At 33.2% G+C, this 15,899-nt stretch overlaps 1 protein-coding gene across 2 annotated transcripts in view; it reads left to right on the plus strand.

Annotated features, from left to right (window-relative positions):
• The window catches only part of LOC118186782 (uncharacterized), a 43,049-nt gene that overhangs the window by 7,755 nt on the left and 19,395 nt on the right, over window positions 1-15,899 (plus strand). For both annotated transcript variants that reach the window (XM_035356924.2, XM_035356925.2), the window contains exons 3-4: window positions 7,942-8,041; window positions 9,332-9,459. In XM_035356924.2, the coding sequence (XP_035212815.1) occupies window positions 7,942-8,041; window positions 9,332-9,459 (228 nt within the window). The remainder of the gene's footprint in view (window positions 1-7,941; window positions 8,042-9,331; window positions 9,460-15,899) is intronic.

The following is a 15,899-nucleotide window of genomic DNA, read 5'->3' on the forward strand; positions in this document are numbered from 1 at the left end:
ACTGAAATATTAAGCATTATGATTTGGGGGGGGGGTGAAAGAAGCATTCATGAGATACTACATTAAAAAAAAACTTTTCCCTTTTTGAAATAAGAGTTATTTTATTATACAGTGCTAAACTTATTGATTTATCAACATTTTGGCGATTTCAAGAGCAGCAACAAAATTTTTTATTCTGAGATTTGTGAATTTTTGGATTTTTTTTTTACAAATGTAAATAACATTGATAAATATAAAAATATATTTCAAGGTATCCCTTGATGAAAATTGGTGCTATTCTTGTTTACATCCAACCCAATCCCCAGTAAAATGGTGTCCAAAACAATGCAATAAAACATAATTAAAAAATATATTGTTTCAAAACAATAAATTGAATTTAAATATAAATTTAATTAATTCTTTGCACCATTGCTGCAAGGAATAAAATTTAAATTTTAGCAAACATGTATATACGTAAAAAAGCAAATTTAAAGTTAAAATAATTAAAAAAGTGTGCAAACATATAAAAGATTTAATTTTCAAACTAATCTACAATATCATTTAAATTCAAATAGCATAAGCAAATCAAGTGCAAAACCAAACCATGAAAATAAATTCACCAATTTAGCGAATTAAAATTAATCTAAAATTTTTTTTAAAAATGCATAAGTGAATGACTATTGAGCAGGCAAGAGACAGACTTATCAAGAGGAAGTTGCCTCCAAACCTAACTCTTCAATCATTCAATTTGTGTTTTGTCATTCATGCAGGCAAGGGTAAAAGTCAAAACCAAAAGTAAATACATAGTGATGAACGTCCAAAAAGAAATACCAATAAAGTGGTACCTAGAGAAATTAGCAATTAAAAATTAAAGGTCTAAAAAGGTCAATAATGAAGTATTTTGAGAAATAAGCAATGTAAAGTCTAGTATTAAATTAAACTTTTGAAAAAATTAAATTTTTCAGAAAAATTAATTTAGAAACCAATGCATTTAAGAAACTCTTGTCTACAGAAACCTCCCCGACATGAATATGCATAATTTCTACAATTAAAAAGAAACTAGACATAATTTATATAAACCAATAAGAAACTAAAAAGAACTAATTCATAATTTATAAAAAACAAATATTTACTTAAAAATATAATTACATATCTAGAAAATACTTAAATACTACATAAAAAATACTTAAAAGCAAGTAAGTTTTAATTCTAACTTACCTACCAGATTAGCGTTGGGGTCTACAAAAGTATTTCCTAAAATATGTATTCCTAAAAAATATATATATAATCTCAATAAACTGCATTTTAAATAAACAAGGCTATAACATAACAATGGAAATACATGTTATCTAATCTGCGCAGTACAAAAAGGAAATATCGACCTACCTTATTTAAAAATTTCTGTTTCTTCAGTATGTGTGACGCACAGAATTCCTTGACAGCACCCAAAACTATTTAAAATTATCTAAACTAGAATTTCGTTGTCATATAAAGTCACAAAAGTAAAAATCAAAAATATTCTCCAGACTGTTGGTGGCATTTCTTTCGAAAACCCCTTTTTATTACACCCCATATACCTTGCATAGTGTTCGTCTGAGCTCCGGTTTCTGAATCCTTAATCTTATATCAAAATTTACTGCGAAGGGAACGAAGCCATTTAAATCTTCATTTACACACCAGTCGATCAATGTTTTCTTTCCCATTCGTTCCAAAATGTACAGAAACTTCAGTTTATCATACCACCAGCAAGCATTTTACGGTGTAAAGCACAAAATAAGCAACCAACTAACATCTAATACATAAAAAAGCCTTTACAAATATTTTTTAAAAAATCAAAATCGCCGTAATTACGCGTTATAACCAATCGCGTCATAATAGAGTTTCCATAACATTCAACGTAAAAAATACTCAGGTTATCATAAATGAAACAACCACTTGGCAATAATCCAAGAGGTACCTAAAATATAGGCTAGCCAAAATTATAGTTAAAAAAATATAGGCTAACCAAAATTATATTTAAGAAAAAAACGTAACATTTTTAATTTTCTCTTACCCGATTTTAAAGTGACATTACTTTCCATTTTTTCGACTTGCGAATATTTTGATTCTGAAAGTTAAAAATAATAAGTGCTATTATGCTCAGTTTCCGAAACACTTTTTTTCATGATAAGAGTTTTTTTAGTCCAAAGGGGCTTTGTCCCTGAAAGACTGTTGTTTCCGTTTTGCGATTTTGCGTTGAATCACTATAAATGTCCGTTTCACTTTTCAAACTGTTGCCACCAAATGTTAGAGTCTTGCATTATATTTGAAAAAATTAAATAACGAAAAATCTGCATAAATGTATGTCTATTTCTCACATTGTGATAAAACAATGGTACATAGAGCCATTGAATTTTGAATGACGTAATCCTCCTACGAATATGGGCTATGTGGAAGACCAAATTTGGAATTTGTTTTATTATCGATTTCATCTTTTGTAAAAATTTAACAAATTTTTGAGTAACAAACTCAACAATTTAAAAGCGAGCAATGGCAGCACTCTACGGGGGGGGGGGGACTTTTTATCTTCATCGCGCAGAACTGTGTATCGGAAATCCTAAAGATACGCTCATTTTAAAATTATTTTGCGACATTGCTACTGACTGAACTGAATTTTATGGTTTAAGTGCAAGGAACATGATATTTAATAAATAAAGGTAACACACAAAACATCAAAAAAAAAAAAAAAAAACACCCCTTTAAATGTAATTTAAAATCAGATTTTTTTCCCCCCTAAGTAATTGGGTTGGAATCTTTGTTTGTCAGTTTTCTCTCGAGAGTTCACTTTTCTTTTCTGAACTCCCCCACCCCTTAAAAATTATCTAGCTTTTTGCTCTTACAGAGTTTTTAGGAATTTTAGACCAAGCATCTCAGAAGTTTTAGAAGTATTTGAACACGATGTTTATACACTTACAATTCCAGAAAAATGTAATGAAATGAAAAATGTCTTTATCTTATTAATATGTAATGGACACATTTCATAGAGAATTTGTGATGAATTTCTTATCCTTTAATTTTTAAAACAACAGTGAAAACAAAATTATTTGAACTTTTTTATTTTGATCACTGAAACCTTTCTCTTAACATGTTTATTTTCCCTTTATTTTCTCATCTTTCCACTAGACACAAGCTTTAAAGCAAGCAAAGAAAACCAACAGTTTATTAAAAAATTCATCTTATATGTTTTAATACATCATACACATGCAGTGCCTGACATAAATTCTAAAAATTTTGCCATTCCTAGAGTTTGTTGTTTGGTGCTTCACTAAATTCTGGAAAAACTGCCACACAGGCTCTGGCACCAGCCCTGTTCATATATCATTTCATATTTATGCTCAATATTCATATTATTAAAGAAATTAAAACAGTTTCTTCTACATATTCTAAGTACATTAAATTCTTTACAATAAGAGAAATTCGTACTGTTCTGTTATCGGGACCAAATTCAGAAATGCATGAACTTGTGTTTGTATGTAAATGCATACATGAACACATACATACATACATTTCTCAACCCAGTCCTGCTGAAATTTATAAAATGAAGAGGAAACTTGTTGAAGAAGAAATTGATTTGACTCTTAAGATATGTAAGCAGCCATTGTCCCTTTCCATCCTATAAGAACAGGCATGCAATCTCAGAAACTGATTTGGTAAAAGTGTATTTAGGGATACCCCTTAGTGAAAATTGTCGAACATGGCTACTGAGTTTGTGCAGTTCTTTGACTTGTTATTTTGGCTTGTGCGCCGCTACTCAAAGCCAAAATAACAAGACAAAGAATTGCTCAAACTCAGTATCCATGTACACATTGACCTATTTTCACTTAAAAAAAATCCCAGAATTGCACAAACTTGCATTGTGCTCTATCTTGACTTTATCCATGTACACATCGACCTATTTTCACTTAAAAAAACATCAGAGAATTGCACAAACTTAGCATTCTGCACTCCATTGACTTTGTCCATGTACACATCGATATATTTTCATTTAAAAGTCAAAGGAGGCAAACAAAAAATGCATAATCTCAATAAACTACATTTTAAACCAAACAATAAAACAACATAAAAAAGGAAAAACCTTTTATGCGTTTAAGCACTGCACAAAGCAAATGTCCACTTACCTTATTTAGAAATTTCTTCGTCTTCAGTCTGTGGCACACAAAATTCCTTAACAGCATCCAAAAACTTCCTAAAATTATCTGAACTCGAATCCATATATCGGCGTCACCACATAAATTCACAAAAATAAGTCAAAAATATCCTCCCAGACTGTCCGGAAAATGGCTAACTTAAACCTTCATTTACACACCAGTCAATTAATGCTCTTTTGCCCTTTCATTCCAAATCGTACAGAAACTTCAAATTGATCTTACTACATTCAGCCATTCTACCTTCTAAACAATAAAACAAGCAAAGTACTCCGGAACCAACACACAGTACAAAAGCCCTTACAAAACATTCCATGATTCAAAATTTCCCGGAATAATGCAACCGATTACATCATAATAGGATTTCCATAACATTCAACTACTCAGGTTACCATAAATGAAACAACAACTTTGCGATAAACGAAACAACAACTTTGCAATAATACAAGGAGTACCCTTAAGTCAACTCTAACCACTGATTTTTTATTAACTGTAGAGAACAGGGCTTTCTAGAGCAATACATAATTTCCTGCCACTTGACAGCAAAGCATCATTTCCATCTATCATCAACAAATGTTAGTGCCTGTAAAAGATACGTATTACAAAATCCAGCATAGCAACACGCATAATGGTACTATTCGGTTTTGAGGGCCGTAAAAAAATTGCAGCGAAAATGTATGCACAAAAGCACCAAATCTAGCAAACGCGCCCATTTAAACAGTGCGCCAAATCCAGCGTATGCGTTGATTTCAGATTGTGCAAGTTTATATAGGCCAATATTTCTTAAGACGCCATTGACATACTAGTTTAATTTTCAAATCTCTTTTTTGATTTTAAATCTTTTTTTTGATATCCTATGGATTTAACAATTTGGGAATTGCCCATGATGAAAAGTCGGCAATAGAATTTTGGGTAAAGTGCAGAATCACCCACTGCTTGACGTGTTTTTAAGAATTGCACATACTTGGTATCCATGTGCACATCGACCTATTTTCACTTAAAAAAAAATCCTAGAATTGCACAAAAATGGCACTGCGACCCTTGACTGTATCTATGTACACATCGACCTATTTTCACTAAAAAAGTAAAAGAAAATTGACAAAAATTCAATTGTTTAATTATTTGTTTGCCACTTTAACAAATAAGTGAGCAATTCTGCACTTTACCGAGAATAATTTCAAAGAAATGGCATCATTCATTATAGAAAATCACGTTTGAACAACCAACGAGATGAAATTATGCTTTAGCGATAAGTCGGAAGTGAAATAGCGATGCAGGCATCCATTCAGTTATGTTTAGTAATTTTTATATAAATTTTAATAATGATCTAAAATAGTTATTTATTCTTATGCTTCCATTCAGTCATGTTTAGCCTTTTTCATATAAATTATAATAATAAAAAAGTATTATATGAAATTAACCTTTCATCTAAAATGAAACATCAATCTTAGATTGTTATTTACTATTATATTTCCTTTCTTGCCGCAATTATTTTTGGAAGCATTGGCATCAGCAATATTTTGGCGATTTTTTACGACCCTCGAAACCGAATAGTACCCACCTAATAAACATGAGTGTCTTATATTGATGGGGTAGGGAGTTAATTGCAACTACTGAATAACCTGTATCTTTGCACATAATTCAAGCTTCTATGTTATGTCCTTATTCTCAACCTCCTACATATATATATAGTGTATGTCTCAAACTTCTGTTTCCAAGCTCCTATTATCTCCTACTCTAGCTTAATTTAAGCTCATATATTTATACGTCTAAACAGATGTTGGAAGTATACCTGTTTAACTATGTTGGTCACTTGGTTTCCTCTCTTCCGTCACTTGTATATTTCAGCATTCATACTTGCATTGGTAAAAATATATACAGTACAAAGTCCGTAATCCGGACTCATCAGGACTTCGGCTTTTCCGGATTATAGATCGTCAATTTAAATCTGGTAAGATGGCATGCAGAAATTATAGAATTAAAAATATGAAACCATAATTTACGAAATAAAGAGCAATTATGATTTAAAGGGTATCAAAATTTATAAAATAAGCTTAATATTTATTTATTTACTTTATTGAACATTTCTTTCAATGTAAGTTGTTTAAGTTGCTTCGTTTTTTGTGCTAATACTTTCTCTTTAATTCTATAAACAGATATAATTTCTTGTTCAGTTACAAAGTTCCACTGTTTAAGTCGTGTACTTGCTGTGCTGAGAATACCGACTAACTTGTCAATCGAAATTTTTTCATTTTCCAATAACTTCTCTTTCACTTTCTTCATTATCGGAAACACGCGTGGGTAAACGCTTTACATGCATGCGTAAGTTTGTGGCTTTGAGGTCCGGATTATAGATCATTCCGGATAATGGACGTCCAGATTACGAACTTTGTACTGTATATCAGTGTGGCTATTCAGAATGGTGCCTGCCTGTACCATTATTTTCACTACTTTTGTACTGATGCCTTTCATGATTGTTTTTAGGCTTATTACATGTAGTTTGCTCCCTCCAGATTGTAACACATCTGGAACTGCACTCTATACAGAAATAAGTCACCTGTAAACAGAGTCATCATTAAACAGAATTCTGCTGCAATTGTTGATACTCCAATCATGGGGATATCTGCACTACTGCAACCAGTGCATTTTGCAGGGGACATTGCTAATGAATTCTTTCCATGCAGTCATTATTGGTTTATTTGAATAAATGAGTTTCTGTACCTGCAGTGAACTCCCTTGCAGTATGGGCTAATGTCATTTGTCTATTTCTTTTAAAAATTGTTATGAAATAAAGATACTAAACAGCCACTCTGTTGTAGCATGTTTTTGACCTTGATCTGTTTGTCTGCGTACATCAGCAGTGTCTTAAAACATTTCCAGATTCTTGATGCGATACTTTTGGCTACTCTTTAGTCTATATAGACTTGTCCCAGTGTCTGTCTTCCTTCTATTCCCCGAGTCACATGCTGCTCCTCACAATCTGTCAGATGCCTTCTCTACAACATCCTCCATCCTTCATGTATGAAAATTTGAAGCACCTCCTTGCACTTCTTTCCACATGTGGCAAAAGAATGGGTGCAAAAGTTTTGCATAAACTTGATTATATTATATAATACATTGTGTTTAGTAATGATAATGATGTATACTACATAGTTCTGTTTTATTTTTAAAATAACATTGCAAGAAAGAAGGTAGTTTTATAGATACTTGTTCAAATTTAGTCACCTCTTGTAGCTGAAAAGTCCTTAATTTTCATTTAAAGAAATATGTGCGAATTCTGTAATGGATAAGTGTGACATTGCAACATACTTGCTCTTATCTTCATTTTAATTTTATATAACTCATTTAATTCTTGATAAGCCAATTTTCTTCTTGTGAATAAAGATATAAATTAACAAATACTGCTCTGTTTCTCTTGCTTTTGAAAAAATAATTAAAATTTGAAACCTGACTTCTACAGAATAGCGAGCAGGGAATATTTTCAGAGATATAGGATTCTACCATTGAAAAAGGTGTATCATAATGGACAGCGTATTGGACATAATTTGAAAATGGGTAAACTGTGGTGATGCAACGAGTGAAAATAAGGTCTGGATAAAGACCTTTTGTGAACAAAATGTATGTGAACCTATTATGTCAAAAATATCTTTGTTTTGAAATTTAAAAGTTATTGCTGTAAAATGTTAATATATTTAGTATAATGTATGAAATCACTTATTTTAAGAAATAAAGTTTTGATGAATATGTTTACTATAAAACTACATTCATTGCCTCCTAGATTCATTGCATCATCTACTGCGTATTTATTAAAATACAAAGATAAAGAAGTTGGTCTTTTTCGCAAAGCTGGTTCAATTGCAAGACAGAGAGATTTACGGGTACGTAGAAAAAAAGATCCATTAGCAACTTAAACAACTTTCAATTTTTTTAATGATCTCTTATAATGCGATTACATTGTATCATTTCTAACATTGTTCTACTTCTTTCTCTCATCATGCAGTCAGATAGGAATAATTGCCTATTTTCCTTCTTTTTAAATTTTTTGAATAATATATTGCATATTTTAAGAAGTTTAAATGTCTGGAAAGAGACTGTGTTTACAGAATAGATGCAAATAAGCAATTTACTAGTAATATTAGTAATTAAATGTGTGAAATATTGTTTATGAACAATTTTGAATGAAAACTGGTTTAAAGTAGGTAATAAAAGGCAGTTCATTTAATTCATGTGATGTACATCATCCAGCGACTCATTCAGAGTTCCTTTCTCCTGTATTGTATGCCCAGGTTTTTACTGTACCTCTCTAAAGTGTGTTTTCTGCGTAATTTTAAACTTTACATTGGCACATTTCTCTTTCAATTTGCTTATGAAAATACTTGTTGGATACCATATTTTGTATTGCTATTTTCTGGATTCATAAAATGAACCTTGTTGGTCAATATATTTATAAAAAAATTCAAAAAATGAAATACCATCGTAGCCATAACAAAAACAGCTTTTGTGCTAAAAAAATGAAAAGTGCATAATCAAGGTACTTAAATGAAAAAGCACCTCAACTTGCAGCAAAGCTTTAGTTTACACTTTTTATAACCAGACAGAACTCCTGTTTCAAAGCTGTCATATATTTGAGTAAATGTATGGAACATATTGTTACTTTTCACAATGACTAGGAAAATGACAATTTGAGTATTGCTTTCCCAAATGAATGTTTTGAAAATAAAATTCTTTGTTGTTAAATCTGGATTAAAATAACTTTCATTTCTGATCCAAAAATTATGAAATGGATTTAGGATTTGCAAGTATGAAACTATGCATTCATTCACATCTTGTAGAGTCAGATAATTTAAAGTCTTCCCTTGAGCTTCTTGAGTTTAATACCTATATAAGTTAATGTGAGCAATATTTCCATTCTCATAAGAGTGGCACTACATGCATTGATAAAAATGATTAAAAGTATTTCATTTATTTTACAATTTTGTGACAGAAACTTTAACTTTTGTTGTTCTACTGTTAATGCTGCACTGCCATCCTTGAGGGGGGGACTGTTTAATTGGGCAAAAAGATTTAATCTTTATATACTTTTGTGGCATTTTAATCCAGAAACTTTATTATGTGATCAATGTATTCTTTTTTATTTATTATGGAATATAACCATTTTTGAATAATAGGTTAAATTAGAGAAAGGAGAAGATTTTGAAAAGGCTGAACCAAATGATGTAGCATCTCTTTTAAAACAATGGCTAAGAGAGTTGCCAGAATCTTTAATTCCTACATATTTACATGATTTGTTCATTAGGTATGTATATCTTGTCTATATTTCAAATTCCTAAACATTCTGCGACTCTGAATATATTTGTTTTTGTGTCTTATGTAAAACTGTGTGTATTTCTTGGGGATTTTATATTAGCTTAAATTTGTGTAAAATGGTTGCATATCTGAGAGCATATTTAGTTTATAAAGTATATGTAAAGTTTAAGCCCGTTCAAAGCAGAATTATGAGAAACTCAGCAAACTCAACATTCATTCCTGTATGAATTCCATAAATGTGAACTTCAACTCATAATGCCAGGCAGGTGGCCACTCAGCAAAATTTTTTATATTAACTTGATGAAGATAAAATAATCTTTATTTGTTTTAATTTTCTTCTGTTTAAGATAATTTGTGATATTGTGTTAAATCGTAAATGAATTGTAATTATCTCAGTTGTGCTCTCCTTATTGTAATTATTTATGAGAACATGAACTGCAGTTGTCAGTCATAATAGAAATCCTAGTTATGACACTAGCATTTAACATGTATTAATTTAGCATGTATTTTTACTATAGTTTCATTTTAGTATTTCCAAAATTAAATTTTTAGTTATTTCGCGTGCTGTCTACATATATGCAGCTCTTTTTATTTACAATTAAAACACACACACATATATATATATATTGTTAATAATTTTTAGCAGATTTTCGATAAATTAACCATTCAAAAGCATTAAAATCTGATGAGTGCTTTAATCAGAAAATATTCTCTTAATTTTTAATACTTACAGTCGTATGCCATTTAAATTGGGGAATATTCTTTTACTGCAGTTTTCATTTAAAAAAAATAATCCACAAAAGTATGAATTTATGATCTTTTATCAGTGCTTTTACAGTCTTCAGAACTTGCTGTTCTCACTTTATAATTATTTTCTTCAGTAACACTAGATGATTTTGAAGGGGGGGGGCGGAATGTTGTAAAACAGCCTGAAATAATAGCAGTATTAGAAATTTGGCCAAATCGTCATTTTTCTTCCAATTAAAAGAACCTCGTATACTTCTAAATTGTGTGTACTTTCTATAGATATTGCATGCATCCAAACAATTTGTGAGAGGGAACTGTGAATTATAAATTAAATAAAAATTGTAAATGTTAACTGTGAATAATAAATTAAGTAAACTGTAAATTATAAATTAAAAATGTGTTCATTGCATAACTTGGAAACTGCACAGATGCAGGTAGAAGTAGGTGGAATACTAGAATACTAGAATTCACTTTTTCCATTAGTCCCGTTACACTAACTGCAGTTCCACCCAGTTTTGAGGATGAATGCCCTAGGGGGGTAGGGTTTCCCTGACACCAACTTTTCAAGAGGACATTTGGCTTATTGTATATTTTGAGTGCATCCTTGCCATACGGACACTATATGCTTACAAACATTCATGCCTTTTCTGGGAGTTTAACTGAGGCCATCGGTACAGAAATCAGCATTGCTAACTGCTGTACCAGCAAAAATACATATCTAATGAAGTCCAAGTTATACAGTGCATTAGTAAAGATGATTACTGACATTAAAATATTAATTTTCTCATTATAGTAATTGTTTTACAATGCTTGATATGTGCTTAAATATAAGAGAGTAGTTTTTTTGGGAGGTTAATACTGTTATGCTATTTTCTTTTTCACATTTGTATGGGGTTTGTGTGGATTTGGAGTGAATAATGACGGCAGCACTTGATGGAATCGAAACACACTGTATTTAGCCAATATTAATTAGGACAGCTCCAAAGTCACTTTTTACAGTCATCAAAGATCTACTATAAACACGCAGGAACAATCGGGGACACAGTCTTCACACTGTCAGGCAATAACGGTGGAGACAGCTTCACTGCAAAGCACCAGAGTACAGCTCCCGACTCTGCTCGGTCGTTCTCGGAACTCCACGTACTCTCGAGACTCTCCACGCTACAAGTTGCGATGCACTTGCCGATACACAGAGCACAGCTCCCGACTTTTCAGTTCAGTCATTCCCGGAGCGTAATGCACTCTCTCGATGATGCACTAACCGCGATACACTAAGAGACTCTTCGATAATCTCGACGACCCACTCGGCACTCGCTGGCTGACTGTCAACTCGATCGTCTCTGCACAGACTAACTAGATGAGACACACTGACTAACTGCAGGTTTATATAGCTTTCGGGTTGTGTTTGAGAACATTCTGGGCTAAACTGGCAAGAATTCGTTCCAGAAGGTTCTCCATTCGTCCATGGCGTATTGCCAGTTTTGTCGCCAAACATAGCAACCCTGCCTTCTTTGCTATTTTATGGCAACCCTAAAACTGCTTTGCGAGGAAGCCATTTTACCGTGCCTGTACATTTCGTAACACTGCCCCCTCCCAAGGCCTGCACGTCCTGGGCAGTACAACCCTTGGTCAGAAGTCTAATTCGGTACAAACAAAACGTAATAAAACAAACAACATAACTAAAGAAACAAACATTTACACTATGTACAAGTTATATACACAAATTAAACACATAACAATTTTAAATTATACAAATTAAAGTTCATAATGAATTTCAATCTCAGTCTTTTCATTGAGTGATATCCAGGTCAAACACTTTTCCACTGTAATTCTCAGGTGTATTCCTGTTTTACAGATCACAATTCAGTCTTTTCAGAATTTTCAACCACAGGAAGGTCTAAAACAGTTCGTTCATCACTCTGTAGTTGATTCGCATCGTGTGTACAGTTCTTCTCAGTAATTTTAGCAGTTGGTACATGCTTATTTTCCTCGATTTTTTGAAAACCAGTTTCAATGTTTGCATTAGATTTATGAACAGAATCCAATTTTTTTCTGAGCAGAAGTATCCTGATTAAGAATTAAGTTCTTATCTGCACAACCTACACTATGAGACGCACATACATTACCAATAAGTATTTGGACATCTGTGATAGAAAAGAAAAACTAATTTTATTCAAAATCAATAGTTGGTAGAGCCTCCACGAGAGGTAATTACAGTGTGGACCCTCCGGGGTATACTTTCCACAAGTCTTTGTATGACAGCTAGTGGTATTTTCTTCCACTTGGCTTGGAGAAGACATAGAAGTTGCTTCACCAATTTTGCACGGGTAGTACACCACTGAATTCAGCGATGCAACTCGTCCCAGAGGTTCTTGATAGGGTTCAGGTCTGGATTCTGGGCAGGCCAGTCCATTCGATGAACTCCATTGGCACCATACCAAGCCTTGGTTAACGTCAAAACATGACAACTGGCATTGTCATCCTGAAAGTAACAGGGGTTCAACCCGTAAAACTGCCACAACGCAGGAAGCACATTGTCATCCAAAATAGTGCAGTAGGCATCGGAGTTGAGCTTACCATGAATGGGGACCAAGGGTCCCAGCCCATACCAGGAGAAACACCCCCAGACCATAATTCCACCTTTACCAAACTTGAGTGTTGGCACAATGCATTCTGGCAGGAGACGTTCTCCAGGTAGACGCCAGAGCCAGACCCTGCCATCCGAACGGTAAAGGTTGAACCTTGATTCATCACTCCAAAGAACCCGTTTCCACTGATCTACACTCCAATTTCGACATGCTTTGCACCACATTAACCGAGCAGCGCAGTTGGACTTTGTGATCAAAGGCTTATGGGCAGTAGCACGATCATGAAAACTAAGCAGATGTGCTTCCTTACGGATGGTATTCATTGAAACAATACTCCCGGATGTCTGTTGAAACTCCTCGTGGATGAGGGCTATCGGTTGGGTGCGGTTCTTCCGAATTTCTCTGAACAGCACTCGTAGGTCTCTATCCCCTAGTTTCGTTGGTCTGTCGACTCGGAGCACATTCCGACAATCACCCCTCACCTTCCACTTCTTAATCACATAGGCCACTGTCGATATTGGGTACTTCAGATCGCTAGATATGTCCCTTAAGGACCGGCCACATTTGTGATACCCGATAATTATACTTTTCTCGAAATCAGAGAGCTCCGAACTGCGAGGCATCTTGCATGCGACTAAAGCCGATGCTGTTTCCTACACGTTATATACCGGCGGAGTCAGTGGTGTACCTTGGGACCGCAGATATCGTCATTTGCATAGGTGTCCAAATACTTATTGGTAGTCAGTGTATAGTTTGCGAAGTAAGGGAATTTTCTTGCAATACTGGAACACTTTGTGTAAGCTGTACATCAGCTTTTTCCACCTCGGTGTCACATGAATTTTCAGATGGTTCAATACTTGCTAACAGCGACTTTGTAACTTCATTATCATTTTCTACGATCTTGACAGTCGCATTTTCGTTTTCTTCTATCTCTCCTTCAGACACACGAGAATCAAAAACTTCTTTCCCGTCTTTCATTTCTTCCACTTTTCGAACTCTGTTTTTAATCTCGTTAGATATTTCATCCTTAATTTCTGAATCTTTCTCAGACAGTTCATTTGCTACTTCCTTCATTTCTTCCTCCTTTGGTTCTTCAACTGCCACTTCTCTCATTTTCACATTGTCTTTTATGCCTCCAATATCTTTTGTAAACTTCACTTTCACCTGTTGGTGTTGCTCTCGCACCTTTTCTTGGCTGACATTTATTTCTTCTCTTCCAGTCCAGCTTTGATCTCAGCTGTCATCTTTTTATATCCAGCTATTATCTCATCTTATCCAGCTTTCAGTTCAGCTGTCATCTCTTCCTGTCCGTCTTTTATCTCAGCCAAGAAGTCCATCAAAGTCTTCGTTTCCTCCGCCATGGCTTTCCTCTGCTGGTGGGTCACCGGCATTCACTCACAAACCCCACTCCTGACACCAGTTGTTATGTTATTTTCTTCCTTCACGTTCGTACAGTGTTTATGTGGATTTGGAGTGAATAACGACGACAGCACGTGATGGAATATCGAAACACACTTTATTCAGCCAATATTAATCAGGACAGCTCCAAAGTCACTTTTTACAGTCGTCGAAGATTTACTATAAACACGCAGGAACAATCAAGGACACAGCCTTCACACTGTCAGGCAATAACGGTGGAGACAGCTTACTCTTACAAACATTCATGCCTTCTCTGAGATTTTAACTGAGGCCATCGGTACTACAATCAGCATCGCTAACCACTGTACCAGCAAAATTACATATCTAAGGAAGTCCAACTTATGTAATGCATTAGTGATTACTGACATTAAAATATTAATTTTTAATTTTCTCATTATGGTAATTGTTTTACAATGCTTGATATATGCTTATATATAAAAGAGTAGTTTTTTTGAGGGGCGGGGGGTTAATACTAATCAGATTGTGTGAGACTGATTGTCTGGGCTAGCGAACAGTGAGGAGTGTGAAAAGAGAAATCAACTTTGTATTACTGAGTAATGTACAGGGAGTTGAGAGGGGGGGAATTAAACTCTTATCATCATTTGAAAGGAAAATAATTATTTTAGTCTTTGAAAGAAATAATAAGAGAAGAAAATAATGCTTTAAAGAAATGGTTATTTTTTAAGTATTTGAGAAGAAAGTAATAATTTTACCCCTGTGAAAAGAAATAGGTAATTAAGCATAGAAGAAAGCAGAACTTTTGAGGAAATAGTTATTTTGCCCTTGAAAATAGTTATCAACTTACTAAGAGAAAATATATTGCGCTTGAAGAAGAGGGATTTATATCTAATTATCCTTGAAATTGATAGTTTGTTCAAAATGTATGCCAAATTAGGGTTGCTTTGGCTAATTTTAAATACAGTATTTTCTCATGCACTTTTTTCTTTACACATAGGATTTAGCTATTTATAGTAGCAATGTCTAATATATGAATAGATACCAGAGTGTATTTGTTTAAATCAAAATAGTAAATGTAACTCATGTCTTTACAAATTACAGTAATATTAATACATCTATTCATATTTATTTATTTATTTTTTTAATCTGCTAACTTTTCTGTAAGTCCTTTCTTCAGAAATGACACCATGTAATTTTCCTCACTTGATTTTAAAGAAATAAAATTGGTAAAAAGAGGGACAAAGTATATATACTAGAAAATATAGTAACTCTTTTCATGCCTTAGCTGGTTTTAGACATGCTAAGAGAAGAAATTAGGAAATAAAAAGTTAGTATGTTATTCACAGAAAATAATTAAATGTCATATGTATTTCCAAATACTAGTCAGTATTTAAAACTTTCAGATTGATTATCCACATTCCAGTTTCACTCGTCAGTCAAACTGCCTAATTTTGACATATTATATGCACAAGCAACAATAAATAACACATGCATGCACATACTAGTACATTCATGTTTTAGTGCATACAGATTTGCATGCTTTATATTTAACGCTTACTTCACTAAACAATATCCACTGGTTGTAAAAATGCGAACAGTATATAGATTTTTATTCTTTCTCATAAAATATCTTGTTTGCTAATTTATGCTTCTTTATATTACTATTGTTTATGAACAGAACAGTACTTTTGAACCATAAAAACAGTCAAGCAAATGT

Source organism: Stegodyphus dumicola, chromosome 12, assembly GCF_044657685.1.
Source record: "Stegodyphus dumicola isolate Sdum_Otavi_A_Nest chromosome 12, ASM4465768v1".
NCBI classification, from domain to species: domain Eukaryota; kingdom Metazoa; phylum Arthropoda; class Arachnida; order Araneae; family Eresidae; genus Stegodyphus; species Stegodyphus dumicola.